Source organism: Galeopterus variegatus, unplaced genomic scaffold, assembly GCF_000696425.1.
Source record: "Galeopterus variegatus unplaced genomic scaffold, G_variegatus-3.0.2 Scaffold1721, whole genome shotgun sequence".
In the NCBI taxonomy this organism is placed as follows: Eukaryota; Metazoa; Chordata; class Mammalia; order Dermoptera; family Cynocephalidae; genus Galeopterus; species Galeopterus variegatus.
In genome coordinates, this window is record NW_007727832.1 from 262,444 (window position 1) to 286,056 (window position 23,613).

General features: G+C 54.6%; 1 protein-coding gene across 1 annotated transcript; it reads left to right on the plus strand.

Annotated features, from left to right (window-relative positions):
- Nucleotides 1-9: 9 nt before the first annotated feature.
- On the plus strand, nt 10-21,619 carry GAA (glucosidase, alpha; acid). Its single transcript, XM_008578573.1, has 20 exons — nt 10-39; nt 1,989-2,560; nt 3,534-3,679; nt 7,711-7,876; nt 7,958-8,054; nt 8,534-8,653; nt 8,730-8,848; nt 8,976-9,107; nt 10,145-10,255; nt 10,871-10,984; nt 11,088-11,172; nt 12,092-12,209; nt 12,646-12,779; nt 14,515-14,666; nt 14,815-14,963; nt 18,861-19,002; nt 19,519-19,668; nt 20,095-20,259; nt 20,501-20,653; nt 21,073-21,619. Exons 1-20 carry the CDS (start codon nt 30-32, stop codon nt 21,130-21,132), a joined length of 2,895 nt encoding a protein of 964 aa, XP_008576795.1. The 5' UTR covers nt 10-29; the 3' UTR covers nt 21,133-21,619.
- The last annotated feature ends 1,994 nt before the right edge of the window (nt 21,620-23,613 follow it).

Below are 23,613 nucleotides of genomic sequence, written 5' to 3' on the forward strand. Positions count from 1 at the left end.
ACCCCGAGTCCCGCTGCGGCCGGGCGCGCATGCGCGGAGGTGAGCGGGCAGGGGTCGGTCCCCGAGCGCAGGCCGGGCTGCCGGGCGGATCGGTCGCCGGCGCTTTCCTCAGAGGAAAAGTTGAGCAAATCGTCGCGGGGGTCGCGGGGGTGGCGGGCCCCAGCGGGCGGGCGCAGTGGGGAGAGTGACCCCAGTAACGCGGAGGGCCCCGGAAACCTGGGGCTCTCGTCTCTCCCCCAGCGCTCAGCGTGCCGCGTCTCGGGGAAACTGAGGCACGGGGAGGTTGAGGAACCTTCCTTCGGCCCAGGGCTGCCCGGGGTAGCATCCCAGGGAGCCGGGTTTGAACCCGCTCGTCCACACCCTGCCCTGCCCGGGAGGGCCGCGACTCCAGCCACTTCCCTGAACCGGAGCCTGACCGGTCTCGGGGCCGGCTCTGGCCGCTCGAGCCCTGACCTGTGGTTCTTCCCTATTTTTCTCTCTAAATTGTCAGGCCTAGAGATGAACGGGGAACCGGCCTCCTGTCTTAACACGGCTGGGGGCTGCCTGTCCCCATTTCGAGGATCTATTTCCCTTCCTGGTGGAGGTGGTGTCCTGTCCTGGCCGTGCCCTTGAGTCACCTCTGCCGCTTCTGCAAGAGGCAGATGCCTGGACCCTGTCCCCGCCGCTGAGCTCCATATCCCCGTGTGGCCTCCTGGGCTAGACGAGTCCCTGGGGTCGGATGTGTCTAGGAGGGCCAGGTGCAGCTGAGACTGCTCGCTGCATGACAGAAAGTGAATATTTGATCTCTGTCACTGGTTCGTGGCACACAGCTCCTAAAACCCCTGGAAACTGGGGAGTGTTGCTAATGGCAATGACTGGTGGCTGGGAGCCCCCAGATAGCTTTAGAATGGGGGCTGGCCCTTAGGAAGCCCAAGACTTGAGTAGAGGGTGGGGACTTCAGCCCCACCCCATCACTTACCGCCAGGGTGGGTGGAGGGGCTGGAGTTAATCCCCAGTAGCCCATGAATTAATCAATCATGCCTATGTAATGGAACCCCTGTAAAAACCTCTGAACACAGGGTTCAGAGAGCTTCCAGGAGGTGGAGGGAGGGTAGGCGCTATGTGTGGTGTCAAGGGTCACGAGTAAATCAGTTCACTCTCGAACGCAGCAGCCCTAATTCACCAGTGGCCCACGTGGAGCACCGAGCTCTGCTGCGGCTCATTGTTCCCAGCCGACCCTCTTGTCACCAGGACAGGGCAGACTCCCTCAGCACCCTGCGTTCACTGCTACTTGGTGTGTGACTTCTCCCAGTATGTATGTGTTCGTGGTGGCTGTGAGACTGTCTCACAGACCTCTCGCTGCAGGGAGCTTCACTGACCAGGGGCCCAGTCGCTGTGCTCTGAAACCCGCCACCACATCTGCTCCACGGCCCGTTCCTGGGAGACCCAGACCCCTCTGATGGCCAGCTTTCACTCAAGGACCCCCAGGGTCTCCCCATGGCCTTGCTGCTAGGACACTTTGACCCACCCTCCCTTCTCCTTCCTTCCTGTGGGGTCAGACTTGCTACCCCGGGCAGCCCTGGGCCGGTCGGTGTGATGGCTCTTTTCTGTCTTCTCTCAGATAAAAAAGACTCCCCTAGTAAAATGCTTGCACTTTAGTCCCATGTGGGTGCCTGCTGCTCCTCGGAGGAGCCAGACTAATACCGTGTTCTTATAAAATGTTTAGAACATACATATAAGCAAAACAAAGGTAGCGATCACTTGTTAGTCTTAAAGTAACACGGGCCCTGTATCTCATCCGAACTTCACATCCTTATGGTTGTCTCTGTGCCTGCAAGGCTGCAGGTGCGGCTGCCATAGCAGAGACCGGGTTTCTCCCCTGTGTTCTGCAGAGTCCGGGAGGGGCTCTGATCTGGGGACCAGCCACAGCTAACGTGTAGAAGCTGCTTCGAGAGTCCCCGTGAGGCCCCTCTTGCCTCCCCCATTGAGCTGGCTCCGTCTCTCAGCAGGCCTCCAGGAGCTGTCCACAGGCACCATGGATGTGAGGTGGCCATCCTGCCCCCGCCCCCTGCTGGGGATCTGCACATTCATCTCCCTGGCCATAGCTGCCCTCCTGGGGCACATCCTGCTCCATGATTTCCCAGTGGTCCCCCAAGATCTGGGTGGCTTCTCACAAGTACTGAAGGAGACTCACCATGCTCGCCAGCAGGGAGCCAGTGGGCCGGGGCCCTGGCACGCCCAGGAGCACCCTGGCCATCCCGGAGGAGTGCCCACACAGTGTGACATCCCCCCCAACAGCCGCTTCGACTGTGCCCCAGACAAGGCCATTACACAGGAGCAGTGTGAGGCCCGTGGCTGCTGCTACGCCCCTGTGAGGCAGGTGCAGAAGGACTCCCAGATGGGCCAGCCCTGGTGCTTCTTCCCACCCAGCTACCCAAGTTACAAACTGGAGAACCTGAGCACCTCCGAGACGGGCTACGTGGCTACCCTGACCCGCGCCAGCACCACCTTCTTCCCAAAGGACATCCTGACCTTACGGCTCGATGTGCTGATGGAGACTGAGAGTCGCCTCCACTTCACGGTGAGCAGGGTGGGGGCCGGGCAGAGAGGACAGAGGGTGCGTGTGGATAGATGACACACAAACACGTCACAAGGGGTGGCGGGTGTGTGGTACAACTGCAGTGTGGTCACTGGGAGCTGACGTGGGAGCAGACACCCAGGGAGCAGCGGGGACACTCATGGTGACAGATGCTCTAGAAGTCAGGGACAAGGGCACAGGTGGGGGGAGGGTAGGCCTCCCCTAGGAAGTGATGTCTCAACTGGGACCTGTGGTTCCAGACAACAGGCAGTGGGATCCCAGCCTCTGATCGCACGCTGGTGGCAGGGCCTCTCTTATCCCCTGCTGCTCCACCCCACCAGGGTCTGGCATGTAGCAGGTGCTCAGTGAAACCTTGTCAGCTGAGTGAATGTGCAGACGCAGGGTGAGAGCCAGAGGCCCACACTTCAGCATGGCCCTGTTGCTTTAGAAAGTGATTGAAACAGCTGTCACTTCTCGAGTGATTTCCATGACCAGACAAGGGCTCAGGGCTTTCATTATATTTTCTCGCTCACCCTTATGACAAGTTGGGTCAGGTGGAAGAGGGAGGCTAAATGGAGCACATAAAAGCACAGGATGTCCAGTACCTCTGAATTCCAGATAACCAAGGAATGACTTTTTTTTTAGTGTAAGCATATCCCGTGCATTATTTGGGACATACTTATACTAAAAAACATTGTTGATCTGAAATTGAGGTTTACTGGGCGTCCTGTATTTTACTGACAGCCCAAGAGAAGTGTCCTCCTGCTGGCTCTGTAGATGAGGAAAGCGAGGCTTAGAAAGACTGACAGCCTGCCCACGCTCACAGGCAGTGTGCGGCCGTGCCAGGACCCGCACTGACCGCTCGCTCAGGAACTGTCTCTCCAAGGAGTGAAGGGGGCTGTGGGGGGGCGCATAGGGGGTGGCCGCCCAGCCCACAAAGGGCCTCATACCCCACCGTCTTTCTGTTCTCTTCTAGATCAAAGATCCTGCTAACAGGCGCTATGAGGTGCCCTTGGAGACCCCACAAGTCCGCAGCCGGGCGCCGTCCACTCTCTACAGTGTGGAGTTCTCCGAGGAGCCCTTTGGGGTGGTTGTTCGCCGGAGGTTGGACGGCCGGGTGCTGTGAGTGCCTGGCCTCTGTGCTGCTGTCCTGCGGGGGAGGGTCGGCAGCCCCTCAAGGCGGGAGCCTCCTGGAGGGCACACAGCATTGTCCCCCAGCTCTTGTCTGCCATTGACCCCAACCGTTATGGTCCACCCTCCCAGTCGGGGCCTCCTAGCCGTTTCTGGAACAGCTTGAGCACACGCCCACCGAGCCCCTCCACCTGGAGCTCTCCCTAGTTCTTGGCCAGGTGCCTCCCTCGCCGCTGTCTGGTCTCAAAGGTCTCCTCTAAGAGGCCCTCCCTGACCATCTAGTGCAGGGCTGCCCAGGAGACATTTGGTGGGGTCTGGAGACGTTTTTGGTTGCCACAACTGGGGGGATACCACTGGCACCTAGAGGGTCGAGGCCAGGGATGCTGCTCAGCATCCTGCATTGCCCAGAACAGCCCCATGAGAAAGGGCAACCGGCCCAGCGTCCACAGTGCCAGAGAAACTCCAGTCCAGTCTAAAGCGGCACCTCTGCTCCAGGCAACATGCCCTTAGCTGGCTTTATTTTTATTTTATTTGTTTATCAAATACCTGCATACTCCTTACTATGCGCTGGGCACTAAGATTATTAACTCTCTTAATCCTTGTAGCAACTCAGAAGTAGGTGCTATTATTATCCCCTTTCTGCAGATGAGAAAGCTGAGGCACAGAATGGTGAGGTCACCTGCTGGCTGGTGACAGAGCCAGGGCTCCAGGCCAGGAGTGGCCCCAGCATCCCTGCTGTCGGCCACTCTCTGTGCTTCATGTCCTTGGGGGCTCGTGTCCCCCAACGTGATCCCGGGTTTGTTTGTATCGCTGCCATTCTCTGGCTGTGGCAGGCGACTTTCCCAATTCGTTCACTCTTGACCAGTAGCTCTTAGCTCAGCATTGACCCACAGCAGGCCCTGGGCCAGGATTTGCTGAGAGAACAGGCAGCTCGGGGGTCACACCCTCGCCTCCCCCCGCCCCAGGTAGGGGATGCACAGAGGCATCGTGGAGTCCACTTTCAGACTCAAGTGTTGTAGCCGTGACACCGAGTGGTCAACACGGCCCCCTCCTCAACAAGGAGGGACCCTTGGACCCAGAAGTGCAAGTTGCCCAGCCGTCAGGCTTGGTTGGTGGTTCTGCTGAAACCTCCTGTCTGCCCCAATGCTGGACTGTGCAGCCACATTTTTCATGGGACCCTGTGTCCTTTACCACATAGTTGCAAATCCCACACAAATGTGCTCAGAACTGATGGACCCTGCTTGTCATTCGACTCAGGTGAATGCCCAAGAAGGACATTGTTTGGGTTTGCCTTAATCTTAAGAGAGTACAACCTTTGAAAATGCGTTTCTCTCTTCTGCTCATTCAGTTATTCAACCTCATTTGTTTTTGTTGTTTATTGAAACATAATTGATTACACGCATTTGTGGTGTACAGAGTTAACTGTCAATACCTATTTACAATATGTGATGATCAGATCAGGATTGTTAGTATATTCATCATCACAAAATGTAATCATTCCCTGTGACCCTTTATCAATTTCTTGCTAAGTCCCCTTTCCTCCCCCTTTCCCACCTCTGGTAACCTCTGTTCTGTTCTCTCCTTTTGAAAGTTTGATGTATTTATTGTGATTGTTGTATCTTTCTTTCTTTTTTACTTATTTGCCTATTGTTTCAGCTCCCACTTATGAGTGAGAACATACGGTATTTCTCTTTCTGTGCCTGGCTTACTTCACTTAATTTTCTCCAAGCTCATGCATGTTGCTGTGAATGGCAGTATTTCATTCTTTTTTATGGCTGAGTAGTATTCCACTGTGTGTATATACTACATTTTGCTTATCCAGTTGTCTGATGATGGACATTTAGGTTGGTTCCATATTTTGGCTATTGTAAATAGCACTGCAATAAACATGGGAGTGCAGGTGTCCGTTTAACATGATGATTTCCACTCCTTTGGGTGTATACTCAGCAGTGGGATTGCTGGATCATATGGCAGTTCCATCTGTAGTTGTTTGAAGAACTCCATACTGTTTTCCATAATGGCTGCACTAATTTACAGTCCCACCACCAGCGTAGGAGGGTTCCCCTCTCTCCCCATCCTCACCAGCATTTGTTATTTTCTGTCTTTTTGATAATGACCAGTCTAACTGGGGTGAGATAACATCTCAGTGTGGTTTTATTTGCATTTCTCTGACGCTTAGTGATGTTGAGCATTTTTGATGTGTCAGTTGGTCATTGGTGTATCTTTCTTTGAGAAATGCCTGTTCAGCTCCTTTGCCCATTTTTTATTTGGATTACTTGTTTTTTTACTGTTAAGTTGTTTGAGTTCCTTCTATATTCTATATATTAATCCCTTGTCAGATGCATATTTTGCAAATATTTTCTCCCATTCTGTAGGTTGTCTTTTCATTCTGTTAATTGCTTCTTTTGCTGTGCAGAAGCTTTTTTATATAATCAAAGTTTGATATAATCCCATCTGTTTATTTTTCCTTTTGTTGCCTGTGCTTTTGGGGTCATATTCATAGTGTTTACCTTATGTTTTCTTTTAGGAGTGTTATAGTGTCAGGTCTCATATTTAAGTCTTTAATCCATTTTGAGTTGATTTTGGTATATGGTGAAAGGTGAGGGTCTAGTTTTATTCTTCTACATATAAATGTCTAGTTTTTCCAGCACCATTTACTGAACAAGCCATCTTTGCCCCAGTGTATGTTCCTGGTGCCTTTGTTGAAGATCAGTTTCCTGTGAGTATGTGGATTGATTTCTGGGTTCTCTATTCTGTTCCATTTGTCCGTGAGTCTGTTTTTTTGCCAGCACCATGCTGTTTGGATTACTATAGCTTTGCAGTGTAATTTGAAGTCAGGTAGTGTGATGCCTCTGGCTTTATTTTTTTTGCTCAGGGGTGCTTTGGCTGTTCAGGCACCACATTGATGTTAAGATTGTTTTTTCTGTTTCTGTGAAGAATGTCATTGGTATTTGATGGGGACTGCATTGACTCTGTAGATCTCTTTGGTTGGTATGGACCTTTTCATAATGTTAATTCTTTCAATCCAAGAGCATGGAATGTCTTTTCATCTTTTTGTGTCCTCTTTAATTTCTTTCAGTAGTGATTTGTAGTTCACATTGTAGAGACTTTTCACCTCCTTTATTAAATTTATTCTTATGTATTTTATTTTTTTGGTGGCTGTCATAAATGGGCTTGCTTTCTTGATTTCTTTTTCTGCTAGTCAATTGTTGGAGTATAAAAATGCTGATTTTTGCATATTGATTATATATCCTGCAACTTTACTGAAATCGTTTATCAGTTCTAAGAGTTTTCTGATAGAGTCTTTAGGTTTTTCTATATATAGGATCATGTCATCTGTACACAGGGACAGTTTGACTTCATCTTTTCCAATTTGGATGCCCTTTATTTCTTTCTCTTGTCTGATTGCTCTGGCTCATACTTCCAGTACTGTGGTAGATAGGAGTGGTGAGAGTGGGCATCCTTGTCTTGTTCCTGTTCTTAAAGGATCATTCAGGATGATGATGGTGGTGGGTTTGTCATATATGGCTTTTATTGTGTTGAGATTTTTTCCTTCTGTTCCTAATTTGTTGAGAGTCTTTATCATGAAGTGATGTTGAATTTTGTCAAATGCTTTTTATGCGTCTATAGAGTTAATCATATGATTCTTGTTTTTGAGTCTGTTGATGTGTGTATCACATTTATTGACTTGAGTATGATGAACGATCCTTTGAGGATAGGGACTTCCTCCTATAGCTGTGTTTGATATTGACCATTGGGTAGGGTGTTTTAGTATTGGTTCTGGGTAGATGCAGTGGTGTAGTCTCCATGTAGGTACTTAGGCTGTATTCAGGGTTGGAATAAGTACCTAAGTACCTACATGGAGAGGTAGTAGAGAGCTCTGCAATCAGTGGGTTGCAGAGCTGACCAGGCCATGCCACACTCTTCGGACACCAGGCCCATGGGTAAGGGTGCTCTTTGGGAGAATCTACCTCGGGTTTGTGTGGCCCTGAGGGGGCAAGGGAGCCTGGTCTCTCCTGCAGGCTGAACACGACCGTGGCCCCCCTGTTCTTCGCTGACCAGTTCCTGCAGCTGTCTACCTCTCTGCCATCCCATTACATCACAGGCCTTGCTGAGCACCTCAGCGCCCTGATGCTGAGCACCAACTGGACCAAGATCACTCTCTGGAATCGGGACATGGCACCCACGGTAAAGGGGGTTGGCCGGGGCTGGGGCGGGTATGCATGGTCTGGCATCATAGGAGCTAAAACGCTGTCTCCTGTTGTCCAGCCCAACGTGAACCTCTATGGGTCCCACCCTTTCTACCTGGTGCTGGAGGATGGTGGATCAGCCCACGGGGTGTTCCTGCTGAACAGTAATGCCATGGGTAAGCTGCTTGCGGGGCCTGAGTCCCCCAACGTGGGGGCTCCTCTGCTTTGCGGGAGAGTGCTGTACCCACCTCGGAGGCTGGAGGTCCATGATATGGGCTGTGGGCACCGGATTAAGCCTGGTTTTCTCATCTGAGAAGTGAGTCCAGTGGGCTGAGTCCTCTCCCAGCTCTGCCCATCTGTGCCCCTGAAGTGGGGTTCTGTGATCCTTGCCCTGGAGGTGAGCAGAGGCCAGAAAGGGGAGTCTCAGGTTCCAGCTGCTGGTGTCCATCTGTCCTGCACCAGGTCCCTCAGCAAGTCAGACTCAAAAGAGCTGTCGCCCCTTCCCACCCCACCCAATTCGCACCCTACCCCACCACGCTGCTCCTGGCTCCCTGTCAGAAGAGCCTCACTCTCCAGCTGTGGTTTGGCCCATCTGAGTGGTGTGGGGGCCCTGTGGGTATGGTATTTGTGCCTGACCCAGGACTGCTCCCCCCAGATGTGGTCCTGCAGCCAAGCCCGGCCCTCAGCTGGAGGTCAACCGGTGGGATCCTAGATTTCTACGTCTTCCTGGGCCCAGAACCCAAGAGCGTGGTGCGGCAGTACCTGGACATTGTGGGTAGGGCCTGCTCCCATCTGTGGCCCCCGCCCCATCCCTGCCTCCCCACCCACTCATGGTTGATGCTGGCCTGCAGGGTACCCATTCATGCCTCCATACTGGGGCCTGGGCTTCCACCTGTGCCGCTGGGGCTACTCCTCCACTGCCATCCTCCGCCAGGTGGTGGACAACATGACCAGGGCCCTTTTCCCCCTGGTGAGTGTGGGGGCAGGTGGTGGGGTGGGGGGATCGGGGCCCAGTGGGTGGGGCTGAAGTGGGAGAGACAAGGAGCTGGGTGGGCAGGTCCCCAGGCCCAGCAGCTGCGCCTGTGCTGCGGCCACAGGATGTCCAGTGGAATGACCTCGACTACATGGACTCCAGGAGGGACTTCACGATCAACAAGGATGGCTTCAGGGACTTCCCGGCCATGGTGCGGGAGCTCCACCAGGGCGGCCGGCGGTACGTGATGCTCGTGGTGAGTGCCAGTGCCCCGTGGCTCCTCCTCCAATTGGCATCTTCCTTGTGCCTGCAGTGGCCACTGAGGACATTTCCTGAGGGTCTTTTTAACATTGAGGGAAGATCAGAAGCTTATGGGCTTGGCCCTGCTGTCCATGGATGTCCAGGTTCAGAGTCCCTGGAAACATCTCTGTGTCACTCAGGATTCTTTCAGTTGTAGGTTTTTTGAACTTGCTTAAAGCAAAGCGGGAGGACAGTGAGCTGATGTCACCCATTCCTGGACATAGGGCTGGACAAAGGAGTGGCTGGAGGGCTCAGCCTGTCTCCTGGCCCTCCCTCTCCCTCTGGCCACCTCTGTCTCCGTGGGAAGGAGGCAGGACCACGGGCAGCTTCCGGCTCACAGCTGTAGTGCTGGCACCACTGGGCAGAGAATGCTTCCCACCAGCTCCACAGAAACATCCCAGGGCAGGACTCCGAGTGGCCCAGCACACACAGGACCTTCCTTGGGCCAGGCCCCATGGCCAGAGGATGCGGTTAGGGGGCTGGTCTAGCCTGAGTCTCACGCTAGGCCCTACGGCTGGGGAGGAATTGCAGGGGGAGGGGATCGCTGAGAAAACCACACAGTCAGCCCCATCGAGCCCTCTCAGTGGAGGAAATCGCACTGCCAGGGGCTTTGGGACTGTGCAGACTGCCCGTGTCCACGGTTGCTCCTCTGACGGCCACACACCGGCCACTCAGAGCAGGCAGGGTGAATGCGGCCTTTTCTCTTTCACGTTCTTACTGTAGAAGTAACTGTTCACTGTGGAACACTTGTGATTCTCTGGAAGGCTTAAAGAAAGGGTAGCGCCCACTCCAGGTGTGCCCACCTTCCATCCACAGGCCCCTCCCGTGCTCACCCAGGCAGGCATGTGCGCGACACGCGCGTGCTGTGCTATGCACAGCTTCACCCTGCCCCTCACTCACTAATGCTATCTCGAGAGCCTTCCCCGTCTCCTGGTGCCAGTGCCAAGACTTTGGGCCATGTCACCCTCATCCTGGCTGCCTTCTCTCCCCCAGGACCCTGCCATCAGCAGTTCGGGCCCTGCCGGGAGCTACAGGCCCTATGACGAGGGTCTGCGGCGGGGGGTTTTCATCACCAATGAGACTGGGCAGCCGCTGATTGGGAAGGTAGAGTCGGGGTCTGCAACTTCAGGCCAGGGTGAGCAGGGTAGCTGTTCAGGAAGTGGGGTGTTCCAGAAACCAGCATGTCCAGTGGGACACAGTGGTGGGGCTAAGTCACAGCTGGGGATCCTTGAATTCTTTCATTGGGGGGTCTTTGGCTTCACTGGCAGCCAGGCCCAGCCCAAACACGAGCTCTGCAGACCCTCAGTGAGGGCTTGGTGTCCTCCTTGTCCTGCTGGCCCCTGACAGTCACCCAGGCCTTGGTCTTGGTCTTGATGGGCAAGACTTGATTCCGGGACCTCCAGGCCTTGGCCTATAGGCGGGGCTTAGATGAGGTTGTCCCCATGGTCCTTCCTGACATTCTCTGACTCTGCAGTTGGACCACCTCCTGGGTAGACGTGTCAGGGGCCTCCCCTTCTCCCAGGGCTGAGTCTCCTGGACCCCCGTGTCCCTGCGTTGTGAGGAGAAGCCTGATCACCAGCCCTGGGCCCAGGGCTCTTGACTTTGCCAGGGTGGACACTAGGAGCGGGCTGCCACTCTACTCACAGCTGAGACGCTGCAGGGACTCAGTGCAGGCTCTGGCTGGGCTGGGGTCTCCCCCTCTCGTCTCTCGTTGTCCAGGTGTGGCCTGGGTCCACTGCCTTCCCTGACTTCACCAACCCCGAGGCCCTTGACTGGTGGCAGGACATGGTGGCTGAGTTCCATGCCCAGGTGCCCTTTGACGGCATGTGGATTGTAAGTGCAGCCCCTGCCCCTGGGCATCCCCGTGGCCTCTGGGAACCAACCCCACCCTCTGCACCCCGGGCAGGGGTGCCCACCGCCAGGGCCTCTCTTGCAGGACATGAATGAGCCTTCCAACTTCGTCAGGGGCTCTGAGGTCGGCTGCCCCAACAACGAACTGGAAAACCCACCCTATGTTCCCGGTGAGCTCTCCCACCCGCCTGTCCCAGGCCTGAATTTAACAGCTCAGATCAGGGATTTCCTTTCTCTGGTCCAGGAGACTCAGCAGAACAGATGGGCAGAGCAAGATAGGAAAGGGGAGGGATGGGGCCCCGGGAGTAAGGTTCAGGTGAGGAGACGCCAGCCAGGTGATGCAGGCGTGGACCCAGGCAGAGGCACAACCCTTGTTAAAGAAAGAGTTATTCAGTGACTCTTGTTAAAACATGGTAAGGAAGTCTTTATTCAGGACCATCGCGACGGGTGCAGGAACCACCACAACTGGGTCTTGCAGTGGCAGAGAAATTGGGCTCAACCCTGAACACAGGATGGGGTCAGTGGATGGGAAGTCCCTGAGAGGGAACACTGGCGGTGAGGGGGATTCTGGCTCGATCAACCTAACAGGATTCTTGCTGAAGGCAAGCCAGGGTGACCAGACATCACCTGGGAATGAGGAAGCTGAGCAGAGTTTGAGGGTGATCAGATATGGAGGCTGGGGGCTTCTTGCTAAAACTGACTTAGCAGGGCTCTTTGCTAAAACTGGACTTTATAAGGAAGTGTACAGATGGCCCAAGCAAAGAATCTTTGTCACCCTTGGTGGGGGGAGGGGCATTAGGCTTAGGCAAACATCAAGAGAAGGTGGATGTGAGGTCGCGGGTCAGCAAAGGGCAGCCTTCAGCACCACCTCTTTCCTGTCTTTGGGAACAGTAGAGGCTATACAAGGTGTGCCCCAAGTTCTGAGGAGTGCGCCAGCTGACGGGGGCAGGGATGGCTGCAGGACGCACCCCCGAGGACAGGCCTGGAGCGGCTGTGACCCACGCAGGGGTTCTGGGGTGTGGGGCAGGGAGGGCTCCATGGAGCCCATGGGGAGGAAGCTCCATGGAAATCAGCCCTCGTCTCTTCTAGGGGTGGTGGGTGGCACCCTGCAGGCGGCCACCATCTGTGTTTCCAGCCACCAGTTCCTCTCCTCACACTACAACCTACACAACCTCTATGGCCTGACTGAAGCCAATGCTTCCCACAGGTGAGGGGCCCCACCTACCCCCATCAGCGCTACCCTCGCCAGCCTGTCCCATCTCAGGGCTGCAGGAAGGGGCCTGGCTCCCACTGGGCCCAGGCAGAAGCCTGGACCCCCAGGCCAGCTGCTGTCCTCCCACTGCCTCCCGGCCCCCAGCTTGTGCCAGTGCTGTCCCCTCCCACTTCACACCTCACATGTGGAGAGGAACCCTGGTGCTGACTACAGAGAGGTCTGCACCCATGGGGACACTGGGACTCCTGCAAGGCTGGGGGACACAGCTCTTCTGCAGGCATGGTGGTGGCCTTGTCTCATCCCAGACAGCCCCGTGCACCCAGCTCTGCCCTCCTGCTGCCCAATCAGGTGCTCCGCTCAGGCAGGGGAGCTGGGGTTCCCGGGGGAGCCCTGGCTGCACAGCTCTCACAGCGTCCCCTGCTCTGTCCAGGGCCCTAGTGAAGGTTCGGGGGACGCGCCCCTTTGTGATCTCCCGCTCAACCTTTGCTGGCCACGGCCAGTATGCTGGCCACTGGACAGGGGACGTGTGGAGCAGCTGGGAGCAGCTTTCCTATTCCGTGCCAGGTGAGAGCACTTGTTGGAGAGAGTGTGGGCCCCTCCAGGGGCAGGTTTGTCCCAGAGCTGGATTCTGGGCCCAGCACAGCTCAGAAGGATGCAGCTTCAATGGTGTGGAGGCGCACTGCCAAGTCACGTGGGGCATGAGGCCTGCTGGCCCCGTGCACCTGTGCAGGTCTGCGCACCTGTGCACGCTGGCTCCGCTATGCAAATCTGCTTATCTGTGTAGGTCTGCTCACCTTTGCAGGTCTGTTCACCTGTGCAGGACTGCTCACCTTTGTAGGTCTGTGCACCTGTGCACACTGGCTCACCTGTGCAAATTGGCTTATCTGTGCAGGTCTGCTCACCTTTGGCACCTGTCTTCTGGGTGTCTGTCTCCAATTCTCCCTAGCCATTGCCTGAGAAGCCATCAGGTTTTCACCTTTCACCATTCCCCTTCTGGCAACCACATTCTAGCTGCAGGAAACTGGGTTTGAGCTCAGCCCACTGCAAAGAGGAATTTGATTTTTATTCCAAGACCTTTGATGCCGTTGACCCATGCGAGGCCCAGAATTGGCTCAGGAGCCATAGGGAAGGGCTTAGGGGATTCCCAGGGCACCATGTGGGCAGCTGGGAAGAGCCTCTTGCAGAACCCCATGGCTCCAAAGCACTGTGACCAGCAGCGGACTCACTTCTGTGTGGGATACATCAGCAGACCCATGGGCCATGGGGGGTCCTCCCTAGCCGAGAGAAGTCAGTCCCTCCTTCTGGAAGGGGCTGGCTGCCTCTACCCATAGTTGGTGTTTCTCACCCCGGGGGCAGGTGGGTGGTGAGGGGGATGGACCTGCCGGGCCAGTGTGGCAGAGCAGGCTCACTGGCTTTGCTCTGACCTTTCTGAGCCTTGTCTTTAAGTTCTCAGAGCTGATTGTTACTAAGCAAAGGTCGTGACTTCCTAGGATTTGTTGCAGCCCAGACAAGAAGTTCCCCGGGGTCCCAGGCTGGGCCCCAGGCCTGCTCTACTGAGTACAGTGCTGGGGCCACGCCAGGCTGGACGAGAAAGAACCTGGAGGCCACCCAACCCCTCAAGCAGCTTGGGGGATGCCCTGGCCTCTCTGGGGTTCTCTGTTAGTTTCCCGTGGCTGCCATAACAAAGCACCAGAAACTCTACTTAAAACAACAGAAATGTATTTTCTCAAAATTTGGGAGACTAGAAGTCTGAAATAAAGGTGTGGGCAGGGCCACACTTTCCTGAGATCCTGGGTAGAATCTCTCCTTGCTGCTTCCAGCTTCCGAAGACTGCCGGCAGTCCTCGGCGTCCTCAGCTCGTGGCTGCCTCGCTCTGGCCTTTGACTGTCACCACACAGCCTTCTCCCTGCGTGTCTTTGTCTTCGCATGGCGTTTTTCTCTTACAAAGACACGTCATTCGATTAGGACCCTAATGACCTAATCTTAACTTGATTATATCTGCAAAGGCCCTATTTCCAAATAAGGTCACATTCACAGGTACCAGCGGTTAGGACTCAAACATATCTTTTGGGGGGACACAGTTCAACCTTTAACAGGCCCAGTATGTTCTGCCCACCCCAGGTGTCATCACTGTTGGCCACGAGTGGAAGATGCAGAGGCAGTGTGGCACTGGCCACCAGGCAGGGGCCTGGGTGACGAGGGACATTAGGAGGGACCTGCACCCCCATGTTCCAGGCTCCTTGGCCTGAACTGGCCCTGCTCTGGTGGCCTGAGGCCCAGCCTGACTCTACCCTCCCAGGCATCCTGCAGTTTAACCTGCTGGGGGTGCCCCTGGTTGGGGCGGACATCTGCGGCTTCCTGGGGAACACCTCGGAGGAGCTGTGCGTGCGCTGGACCCAGCTGGGGGCCTTCTACCCATTCATGCGGAACCACAACGACCTGCACAGCCTGGTAGGGGGTCGCGGGAACCCTGCCCTGGGACATCCATCCCTGCTGGAGACACCTGGCCCTGTGCTGTCCTTCACCTCATGCTGGGTGGCGACTGCAGGACCTGTGGGCCAGCGCCCAGGTGCTTCCTCTGCCCCCTCTGCCCTGCCAGCCACAGGAGCCGTACCGGTTCAGTGACACAGCCCAGCAGGCCATGAGGAAAGCTTTTGCCCTGCGCTACGCGCTGCTCCCGCACCTCTACACGCTCTTCTACAGGGCCCACGTCAGCGGGGAGACTGTGGCCCGGCCCCTCTTCCTGGAGTGAGTGACTTGGGGCAGGGGTAATTGCCATTGTGACCTCGGGGAGAGGCTACCCACCAGCCCCCTGACACCAGGGCAACTGTCTGCTGCAGGCTGTGTTCTCGGGATCCCAGCAGGTTGCAGCTGAGGACACAAGGCCAGAACCTGGACCTCCCTACCAAGGTGCCCCCTTAGATCCCAGCTCAGGGCTGGGGCATCGAGGTGTGGAAAAACCCAGGATGAAGAGCACTGAGTACAGACCAGGCCAGCAGTGATAAAACTGCCCTGGTTGAGCCAGTTTGGGGCTGGCTTAAGGGGAAAGGATGGCAAAGAAATCCAGTAGATGTCCCAATAGATGTACAGGACTTCCTCTACACAAGGAGCTACCTATCGTAGGCTAGAACAGCATCTCAGAGCAGTCAAGAAAAGGAGGATTCTCAAGTAGCAAGATAATTATCAACTATAGAAATCCTTTATTTTCCCCTTGCAAACTTATGCAAACATAAGTTCCAGGTGGATTAAATAGTTAAATGACAAAATTAAGCTGTACAAATTCCACAGGGAAAGACAGTGAATATGTATCGATGTTCTGGCAGGAGATAGCTTTCTAAGCATCAAAGCAGCAGAAAGGGAAGGAGGTTTAATTTTTTTAAAAAAAGTAAAACTGGGGCCAACCCTGTGGCTCACTTGGGAGAGTGCGGCGCTGGGAGCGCTGAGGCCGCGGGTTTGGATCCTATATAGGACTGCTGGTGCACTCACTGGCTGAGCGCGGTGCGGGCAACACCAAGCCAAGGGTTATGATCCCCTTACTGGTCGCAAATAAATAAATAAATAAATAAAATAAAAATAAACAGTAAAACTGAATACAAACAAAAAAATTAAAAGTACTCTGGACATAGATTGTAATGCAAACAAATTAGAGAAAACTTCAATAAGATGATAAATAGTCACTCTTCCTAGTGTGTAAAGAACTCATACCATATTGGGAAGACCAAGATTAAAAACCAAGTAGATAGGGCCGGCCCGGTGGCGCACTGCTACAGTGCGCCGCTTGGGAGCGCGGCAGCGCTCCCGCCGAGGGTTCGGATCCCACATACAGACCAGTTCCCGCTCACTGGCTGAGCGAGGTGCAGGAGCAACACCGAGGGTTGCAATCCCGTTGCCGGTCCCTGGTCCGGTACGGGCGCGACACTGAGGGTTGCGATCCGTTGCCGGACACGAAAAAAGACAAAAAGGAAAAAAAAAAAAAAAACCAAGTAGATAAATAGGCAGAAACACACTTTGCAGAACATGAGATATGAATAGTAGGTGCACACGTGCTGTTACTGTCATTCAAAACATATCTTTATATATGTGTGCCCATCAACACAGATTTATAATAACTGTTTTATGCAGTTGTCTTTTAAGTCAAAAAGGAAGGGAAAAGAGGGTTTCAAACACGAAGTACACTTACATTGCCTTTACATTTACCTGTGTAGTTACCTTTACCAGTGTTCGTTCTTTGTGTGGATTTGAGTTACTGTCTAATGTCCTTTAATTTAGACCAGAAGGACTCCCTTTAGTATTTCTTTTTCTTTTTTTTAAAGATGACTGGTAAGGGGATCTTAACCCTTGGGTTGGTGTTGTCAGCACCACGCTCTCCCAAGTGAGCTAACTGACCATCCCTATATAGGATCCGAACCTGTGGCCTTGGTGTTATCAGCACTGCACTCTCCCGAGTGGGCAAGCCCTGCCCTTTAGTATTTCGTATAGGTTGGGTCTGCTAGTGATGAATTCTGTTTATGTTGATCTGGGAATTTCCCAATTTCTCCTTCCCTTTTTGAAGAATAATTTTGCTCAACATAGAATTCTTGGCATGCATTTGTATTCTTTCAGAGCGTTAACTGTGTCATCTCACTGCCTCTGGGCTCTGTGGTTTCTGATGAGTAGCTTCTCTCTTGCTTCTTTCAAGATTCTTTGTCTTTGGCTTTTGAAGGTTTGATTATGATGTGTCTATTTGTAGATTTCTTTGAGTTTATCCTACTTGGAGTTTGCTGAACTTCTTCAATATGGACATTAATGTTTGTCATCAAATCTGGGAAGTTTACAGCCATTATTTCTTAAAATATTTTTTCTGCCCCTTTCTCTCCTCTCCCTCTGGACTCCAGTTACACGTATGTTGCTGTGCTTGATGGTGCCCCACAGTTCTCTAAGGCTCTGGTCATTTTTTCTTCATTATTTTTTCTTTCGGTTTCTCAGACTGGATACTCCCAATTGACCCGTCTTGGGCTTGCTGATTCCTTCTCTGGCCTGCCCTAACCTGCTGTAGAGCCTCTCTAGTAAATTTTTCATTTTAGTTGTACTCTTTTCAACTCCAGAATTTCTATTTCGTTCTTTTAAATTTTCTGTGTCTTTATGGTTATTCCCTAATTGGTGAGTCATGTTCTTATACTTTCCTTAAGTTCTTTAGACATCATTTCCTTCAGTTCTTTGAACATATTTAAAGTAGCTTACTTAAAGTCTTTGTCTAGTAAGTCCGACATCTGGGCTTCCTTAGGGACAGTTTCTGCTATATACATTTTCCCCTGTGTATGGACCACACTTTCTTGTTTCTTTGCATGTCTCATACGTTTTTGTTTCATTCTGGACATTTGAAATGTGGCAGTTCTGATAATCAGATTCTCTCCCTCCCCACCCCCACCACAACCACTCAGGCTTTATTGTTGCTACTTGTTGCTGTTGCTGGTTGTTAGTGAGTTTCCTGAACTACTTCTGTATAGCCTGTGTTCTTTGTTATGTGTGGTCACTGAAGTCTCTGTTTGCTTAGCTTAGTGGACAGCTAATAATTGGATAGAAGTATCTTTAAATGCCTGGAGTCAGTATGCATGTGTGTTGGGGCATCTTCAGCACGTAGCCAGACTGAGTGTTCTTGCAGTTCTTACCAAGATTTAGCCATTTTTCTCAAATAAATGCTCCTCAGATCGTTGCAAGCCTTTGGTCAGTTTCCAGAGTCCTAAAGTTGATTCTGACCAATGGTGCGTGTGTTCTTATTGCTTTTATGGAGGAGAGAATTTTCAGAGGTCTTTACACCACCATCTTCACTGACATCACTCCAGGAAGTGCATTTTGAAACGAAAAGATATCACTTATTTTGCTTGCGAAATTAGAATACATTAGAGAAAATGAGAGTAACCAGTGTGGGCAGGGATTCAGTGAAGCAGACATTTTTCATACATGTGGGCAGGAACATAAATTGACACATTTGTGGGGAGCAACGGCACGTATCAATAATATTTGTAACACTGTGACACTGATGTGTTAATTTTACAAATAGAAATCTGGCCCAAAGAAGTCATCTGGAAAGGAAAACAGGCACATAAGTGTATCCATCTCAGTGTTTATGCCCCAGAATTGGAAGCTACCTGCATACGCAGGAGTAGGAAATAAGCTATGTATAAAGTCGCATCAACAGGGCAGTCTCAGTTACACAAGGAAAGTCAAAAGATGGAAGCAAAATATGCCAAACGTTAATAATAGTTGCCCTTGGTTGTGGGACTGTGGGGACTCCGTCCCAATTGTTGATACTTTCTTGTACTTTCCAGAGTGTGGTGGAAATGAGAAAGTAAGTGAGCAAAGTCAAGGCGGGGCTGGCGCCTGCCTGGGGCCTTCAGCATGAGCCCTGGCTCCCGTCCCAGACATGGACCCTGCATTGTGGGGCAAGGGAGAGGGCTATTCTCAGCTCTGGCCTTGACTTCAGTCCACTGGAACCAGCCCTGCCCCAATCTAATGTGTCCTCAGCTCCTGGAACTCCCCAGAGACGGGAATTTGGCTCCTCTTTCTGAGCCTCCCTGCAGGGGAGCACACTAACCACACAGGGCTTTTCTGCCCCGGCCCCAGCCCTGGTCACCAGGCCCACATGCCCGTCCCTCCTATTTGAAGGTTCCCTGAGGACCCACGCACCTGGACCGTGGATCGCCAGCTCTTGTGGGGGGAGGCTGTCCTCATCACGCCAGTGCTCGAGGCCGGGAAGACTGAAGTGACCGGCTACTTCCCCTCGGGCACATGGTACAACCTGCAGACGGTCAGTCCCGGGGACCCTGAAACCTGGGAGGACAGAGGAGAGCAGAGCCGCCCCTCCCTCCTGCCCTGTCGGGGTGACCAAATGGTGGGAGGGACAGCATCTGTTTGCTGGAGAGGGTCCTGGCTACATGCTGGGCCCTCGCCTGGGTGGTCTGTGCACATCCCATCCACTCCTCACAGTAACTCCATTTTCCATATGAGGAAACTGAGGCCTGAGCAGGTACCTTGCCAGGTCCCACAGACATCATGGTGGCTGCACTGAGCTGGTGTTCTCTGACCTGCTCCCTACCCTGGATCCTGGATCCAAGCCTCTCAGATTCTGTCCCCACTAAGTGACTGGGGGAGTCCTTGCAGTGAGCCCCAAGTCTGCCCCTGAGGCCACAGTCCCGCTTGTCCCTGCCGGGCCTCCTGGGCCTGCACCTGGAGCCCTCAGGGGATGGGAGAACCCAGCTCCCAATGACACTGTGGGGGCTTTGGCACTGCCAGGGACCCTTCTCAATGGGACATCTCCCTCCAGGTGCCAATAGAGGCCCTGGGCAGCCTCCCACCTCCACCTGCTGTGACCCTCACGCCTGCCATCCACAGCAGAGGGCAGTGGGTGACACTGCCAGCCCCACTGGACACCATCAATGTCCACCTCCGGGCCGGGTACATCGTCCCCCTGCAGGTAACTGGGCCAGGCAGCCCTGGTTGGGGAGTGGACGCCACAGTGCGGAGCCCAGGGGAGATGCAGGGAACTGGGGACAGGAGATGGCTGCTGAGGAGGGGCCACCCCATGCAGAAGTAGAGCAAGGAGCCCAGGCAGGAGGGAGGCACAGCCCTGCAGAGGCACAGGGTGAAGCGGGCACTCCCTCGGGCAGGCCTGCATGCTGGAGGCTCTGCCAGGGCCAGCCTCCTGGTGGGCATGGGGTGGCACTCGAAGTGGGGAGGGTCTAAGGCCTGTCTGACTGGCTTCAGCCAGGTTGGTCACCCTGGGTGTTCAGCTCATTTGGCCATTGGCTGCCCTGCAGATCCCAGGCTAGGGTCCCCCACCCACCCTGGTGGCCTCTGCCAGGGTTGGGACAGTGACATCATGTGTCCTCCCCCTCCCCAGGGTACCGGCCTCACAACCACGGAGTCCCGAAAGCAGCCCATGGTGCTGATTGTGGCCCTGACCACGAGCAGGGAGGCCCGAGGGCAGTTGTTCTGGGACGATGGGGAGAGCCTGGGAGCACTGGAGCGCGGGGCCTACACGCAGGTCACCTTCCTGGCCAGGAACGTGAGTTGGGGACCTGCCCTGACCTGGCAAAGGGTGCTGGACTGGGGTCCCAGGATGCCTACCATCCTTGGGCGAGGCACTCCACCAGGCGGGTGGGCATCCCAGAGCCGTCTTCGTGTGGCGTCCCGCTCTGCCCTCCCTCGTGCACACAGAGGACAACGTGCCTCTGATGCTGTCATGAGCACTCGGGTGTCTGCTGACGTCTCTGCACTCCTTGTCTTTCCATCTCTGCTCGGGCCAGAACACCATTGTCAATGAGCTGGTACATGTGACCAGGGAGGGGGCCGGCCTGCAGTTGAAGACGGTGACTGTCCTGGGGGTGGCCACGGCCCCCCAGCAGGTCCTCTCCAATGGTGTCCCTGTCTCCAGCTTCACCTACAGCCCCGACACCAAGGCAAGAGGCCCCGTCGGGAGCAGCGGGCTCTCGTCTCCCGGCGGGTACAGGGGCGGGAGATGCTGAGATCCTGGTGACCCAGTGACCACCAAGCAGGGTCATGGAAATGCTGTTCGGGGGGCAGAGAACACGTGGACCTTACCAGGGGTGGCCAGGATCTTGGTCCTTGGGGGAGGAGTGGAAGGGTTGGCCCCACACGAGTGTCTGCATTTGGAGGGTTGGGGGCCGTGCCAGGGACCTGCAGGTGGTGGTAACCAGCACCTCGTTGGCACTGGTCCCCTGCGTCAGCCAGGGAAGGAGCAGGGCATGCAGCCCCCAGGGCTGGGACAGATGCCCATGTCCCGACTCCCGTCTCCCGAGCGCTCAGGGTCTCGCTGTTGTCGGGAATTGCTTGGTGGTCAGTTTTTCTTTCTTTCCAGATCCTGGACATCCCCGTCTCGCTGCCGGTGGGAGAGCAGTTTCTCATCAGTTGGTCTTGACCGGGGGTGGCAGCGTGTTGATCTTCACAGAGGGAGACTGGTGTCCCAGCAGGCAAAGCCTGTGCCCACCTGCCCTGGCACTGTCACCAGGGCTCCCTCCTATGGGTCATGACACACATGACCTTGAATTCTCCTCCCCTTATCCTGCAGTTGGGCAGTGCCCCTGAGGGTCGCTCTGTGCTCAGAATGTTGCAGTGTAAGGTTTGCCTCCCCCAGCCTGTTGCTGGCATGCAGATAGCTGCCACCAGCTGTCTGAGATGCCACAGAAGGTGGCACCCAGGATGGGGAATGTCGCATGTGCCCCCAGGGTCATGCCATGCTGCCACCGCTGCTGACCAGATAAGGGGACGCAGCTGGGTGCCCCCTGCAGGCTCCCCAGAAAGCATCCACCAGTCCAAGTATGAGCCCGGGAGCTCAGGAGAGTTGGCAGGACTCGGGGAGTTTCATTTCCAGGGTGATGACTTCTAATAAAAGGCGTGTTTGGAAATAGGCCTCTGCTGGTCCTTCTGGGACTCAGGGAAGGCAGGACAAGTCCAAGGGCCACGAAATGGAGGCAGCCACTCCACAGTGAGCCCCTGGATGTTCTGGGGTGTTCCACGTCTGTCACCTCACGTCCCCACGTCACCCTCATGTCCCAAAGTCACCCTCATGTCCCAAAGTCACCTCATATCCCATCACCTCACATACTTGTCACCTCATGTCCCCACGTCATCTCATGTCTCCACATCATCTTAGGTCCCCATGTCACTGTCACTTCTCTACATCACCCTCACATCCCACATCACCTCACATCCCCACATCATCTCTGGTCCCCACATCACCTCACATCTCTACATCACCCTCACATCCCCCATGTCACCTCACGTCCCTATGTCACCCACCTCTAAGGTGACTGGATAATTTAGAGCTGGACGTGGTGTCAGAGAAGCATATGGTGGGAGGTGTGGGCCCCCGGGGCTGTGTGGAGAAGAGGACCTGGGAAGGGACTTCCCAACAGTGGGCCAAAGACCCTCGGCAGAGGCCAGAGGTCTGTCCCCAGGTGACATGGTAGAGGAGAATTCAGGCCCAGGTCCCGCTGGCAATCCCAAGGAAAGGAAAAGGAGGTAACGGTGCCAGCAGAACCACCGTCATCAGCTGGTCAGACGCTCCATCACTTAGAACAGGTGGCGCCAAAGCGCCCAGCCCTGAAGCCTCTGCAGAGGGACAGATTATTTTCGTCGCCTTCCTTCCTGAAACCCAGTAGAAAGCGCAGTGACATCCTGTGGAGCAGCCCGGCTGACCGGGTGGACGAGCGCCCCCTGACTTTGGGGGTGGCCCGGAGCCCAGGCCGGGACCTGAGCCCCACCTGCCCCTTCACTGTGCAGATCGTCTTGGCTGAGCCATGTGCAAGCTGGACGTAGTAACGACAGTAATAGCAGGTATCGCTTCACCCTCATCCTAGTCCCCCGTGGGGTTAAGAAGCCGAGGTGCTTGTCGTGGGCCAGGCCCAGCAAAGTGGCACAGAGGGGACTGTATTAGTCCATTTGTGCTGCTATAACAGAACACCTGGGACTGGGTCATGTATAAAGAACAGGTTTATTTGGCTCACGATTCTGGGACAGCTGCATCTGGCGCGGGCCTCAGGCTGCTTCTACTCATGGCGGAAAGCGGCAGGCAGCCGGGGGTGCAAGAAGATCACATGGCGAGAGGAAGCAAGAGAGAGAGAAAGACCCTCCTCTTCTTTTAAAGCCCTCAGAACCACGCCCCTGCCCACCACTATTAATCCATTCACTCCTGCACGGTCCTACAATCCAGTCACCTCTTCAAGGCTCCACCTTTCAATTACCACGATAGGATTTCCCACCCTCTTAACAGTCACAGTGGGGGCTAAGCTTCTAATACATAAAACTTGGGTACACAATTCAAGCTCCAGTGAGTTTTGGGGGGACATAATTCAATCCACTACAGGGACAATCAATTCAGGGGAGTTTGCCTGCCCTGCCAGGGTCCCTCAGGCATGTTTTCCGGGAAACCACGGAGCAGATGGCAGGTGTACACACCTGCGTGGTTCCCCTGCTCCCAGGTAACCAGAGAGAAAACAGCACACGGGGGAGGACACCCCACCTCTTAACAACACCTCACTGGGGATTAGGTTCCAACATCGGAACCAAGGGACACGAACATTCAGACCACAGCACAGGGGGGCGGGGGCCTGGGTGAGGAGCCCTGCGTGGGGCGGGCTGGCACCCCGTGCGGGGCGGGGAGGGCAGCCCCTTCTGCCCTCTGAGGCCGGGGCCTGCTCGCAGGGTGGTCCACGCTGCACAGCTTGGCACATGGGACGCTGGCCCGCAGGCCCTTCAAGGCAGTGGCCAGGATGGCTTCGTCTCTGTTCTGACCAGTGCCCGACAGGCCCTGCCACACAGTAGGAGCTTATTAAACCTGGGTGACTTTTGAAGTGATGTGGGGTGTGGACACCAGGGAGCCTGGTGGTGGAGATGTCCC

Bases quoted from the DNA above. Each gene is read 5' to 3' on its own strand.
- GAA (XM_008578573.1), top strand. The intron at 14,964-18,860 runs GTGAGTGACTTG...TCCTATTTGAAG, and splicing joins GCCCGGCCCCTCTTCCTGGA to GTTCCCTGAGGACCCACGCA. The intron at 19,003-19,518 runs GTCAGTCCCGGG...ATCTCCCTCCAG, and splicing joins CATGGTACAACCTGCAGACG to GTGCCAATAGAGGCCCTGGG.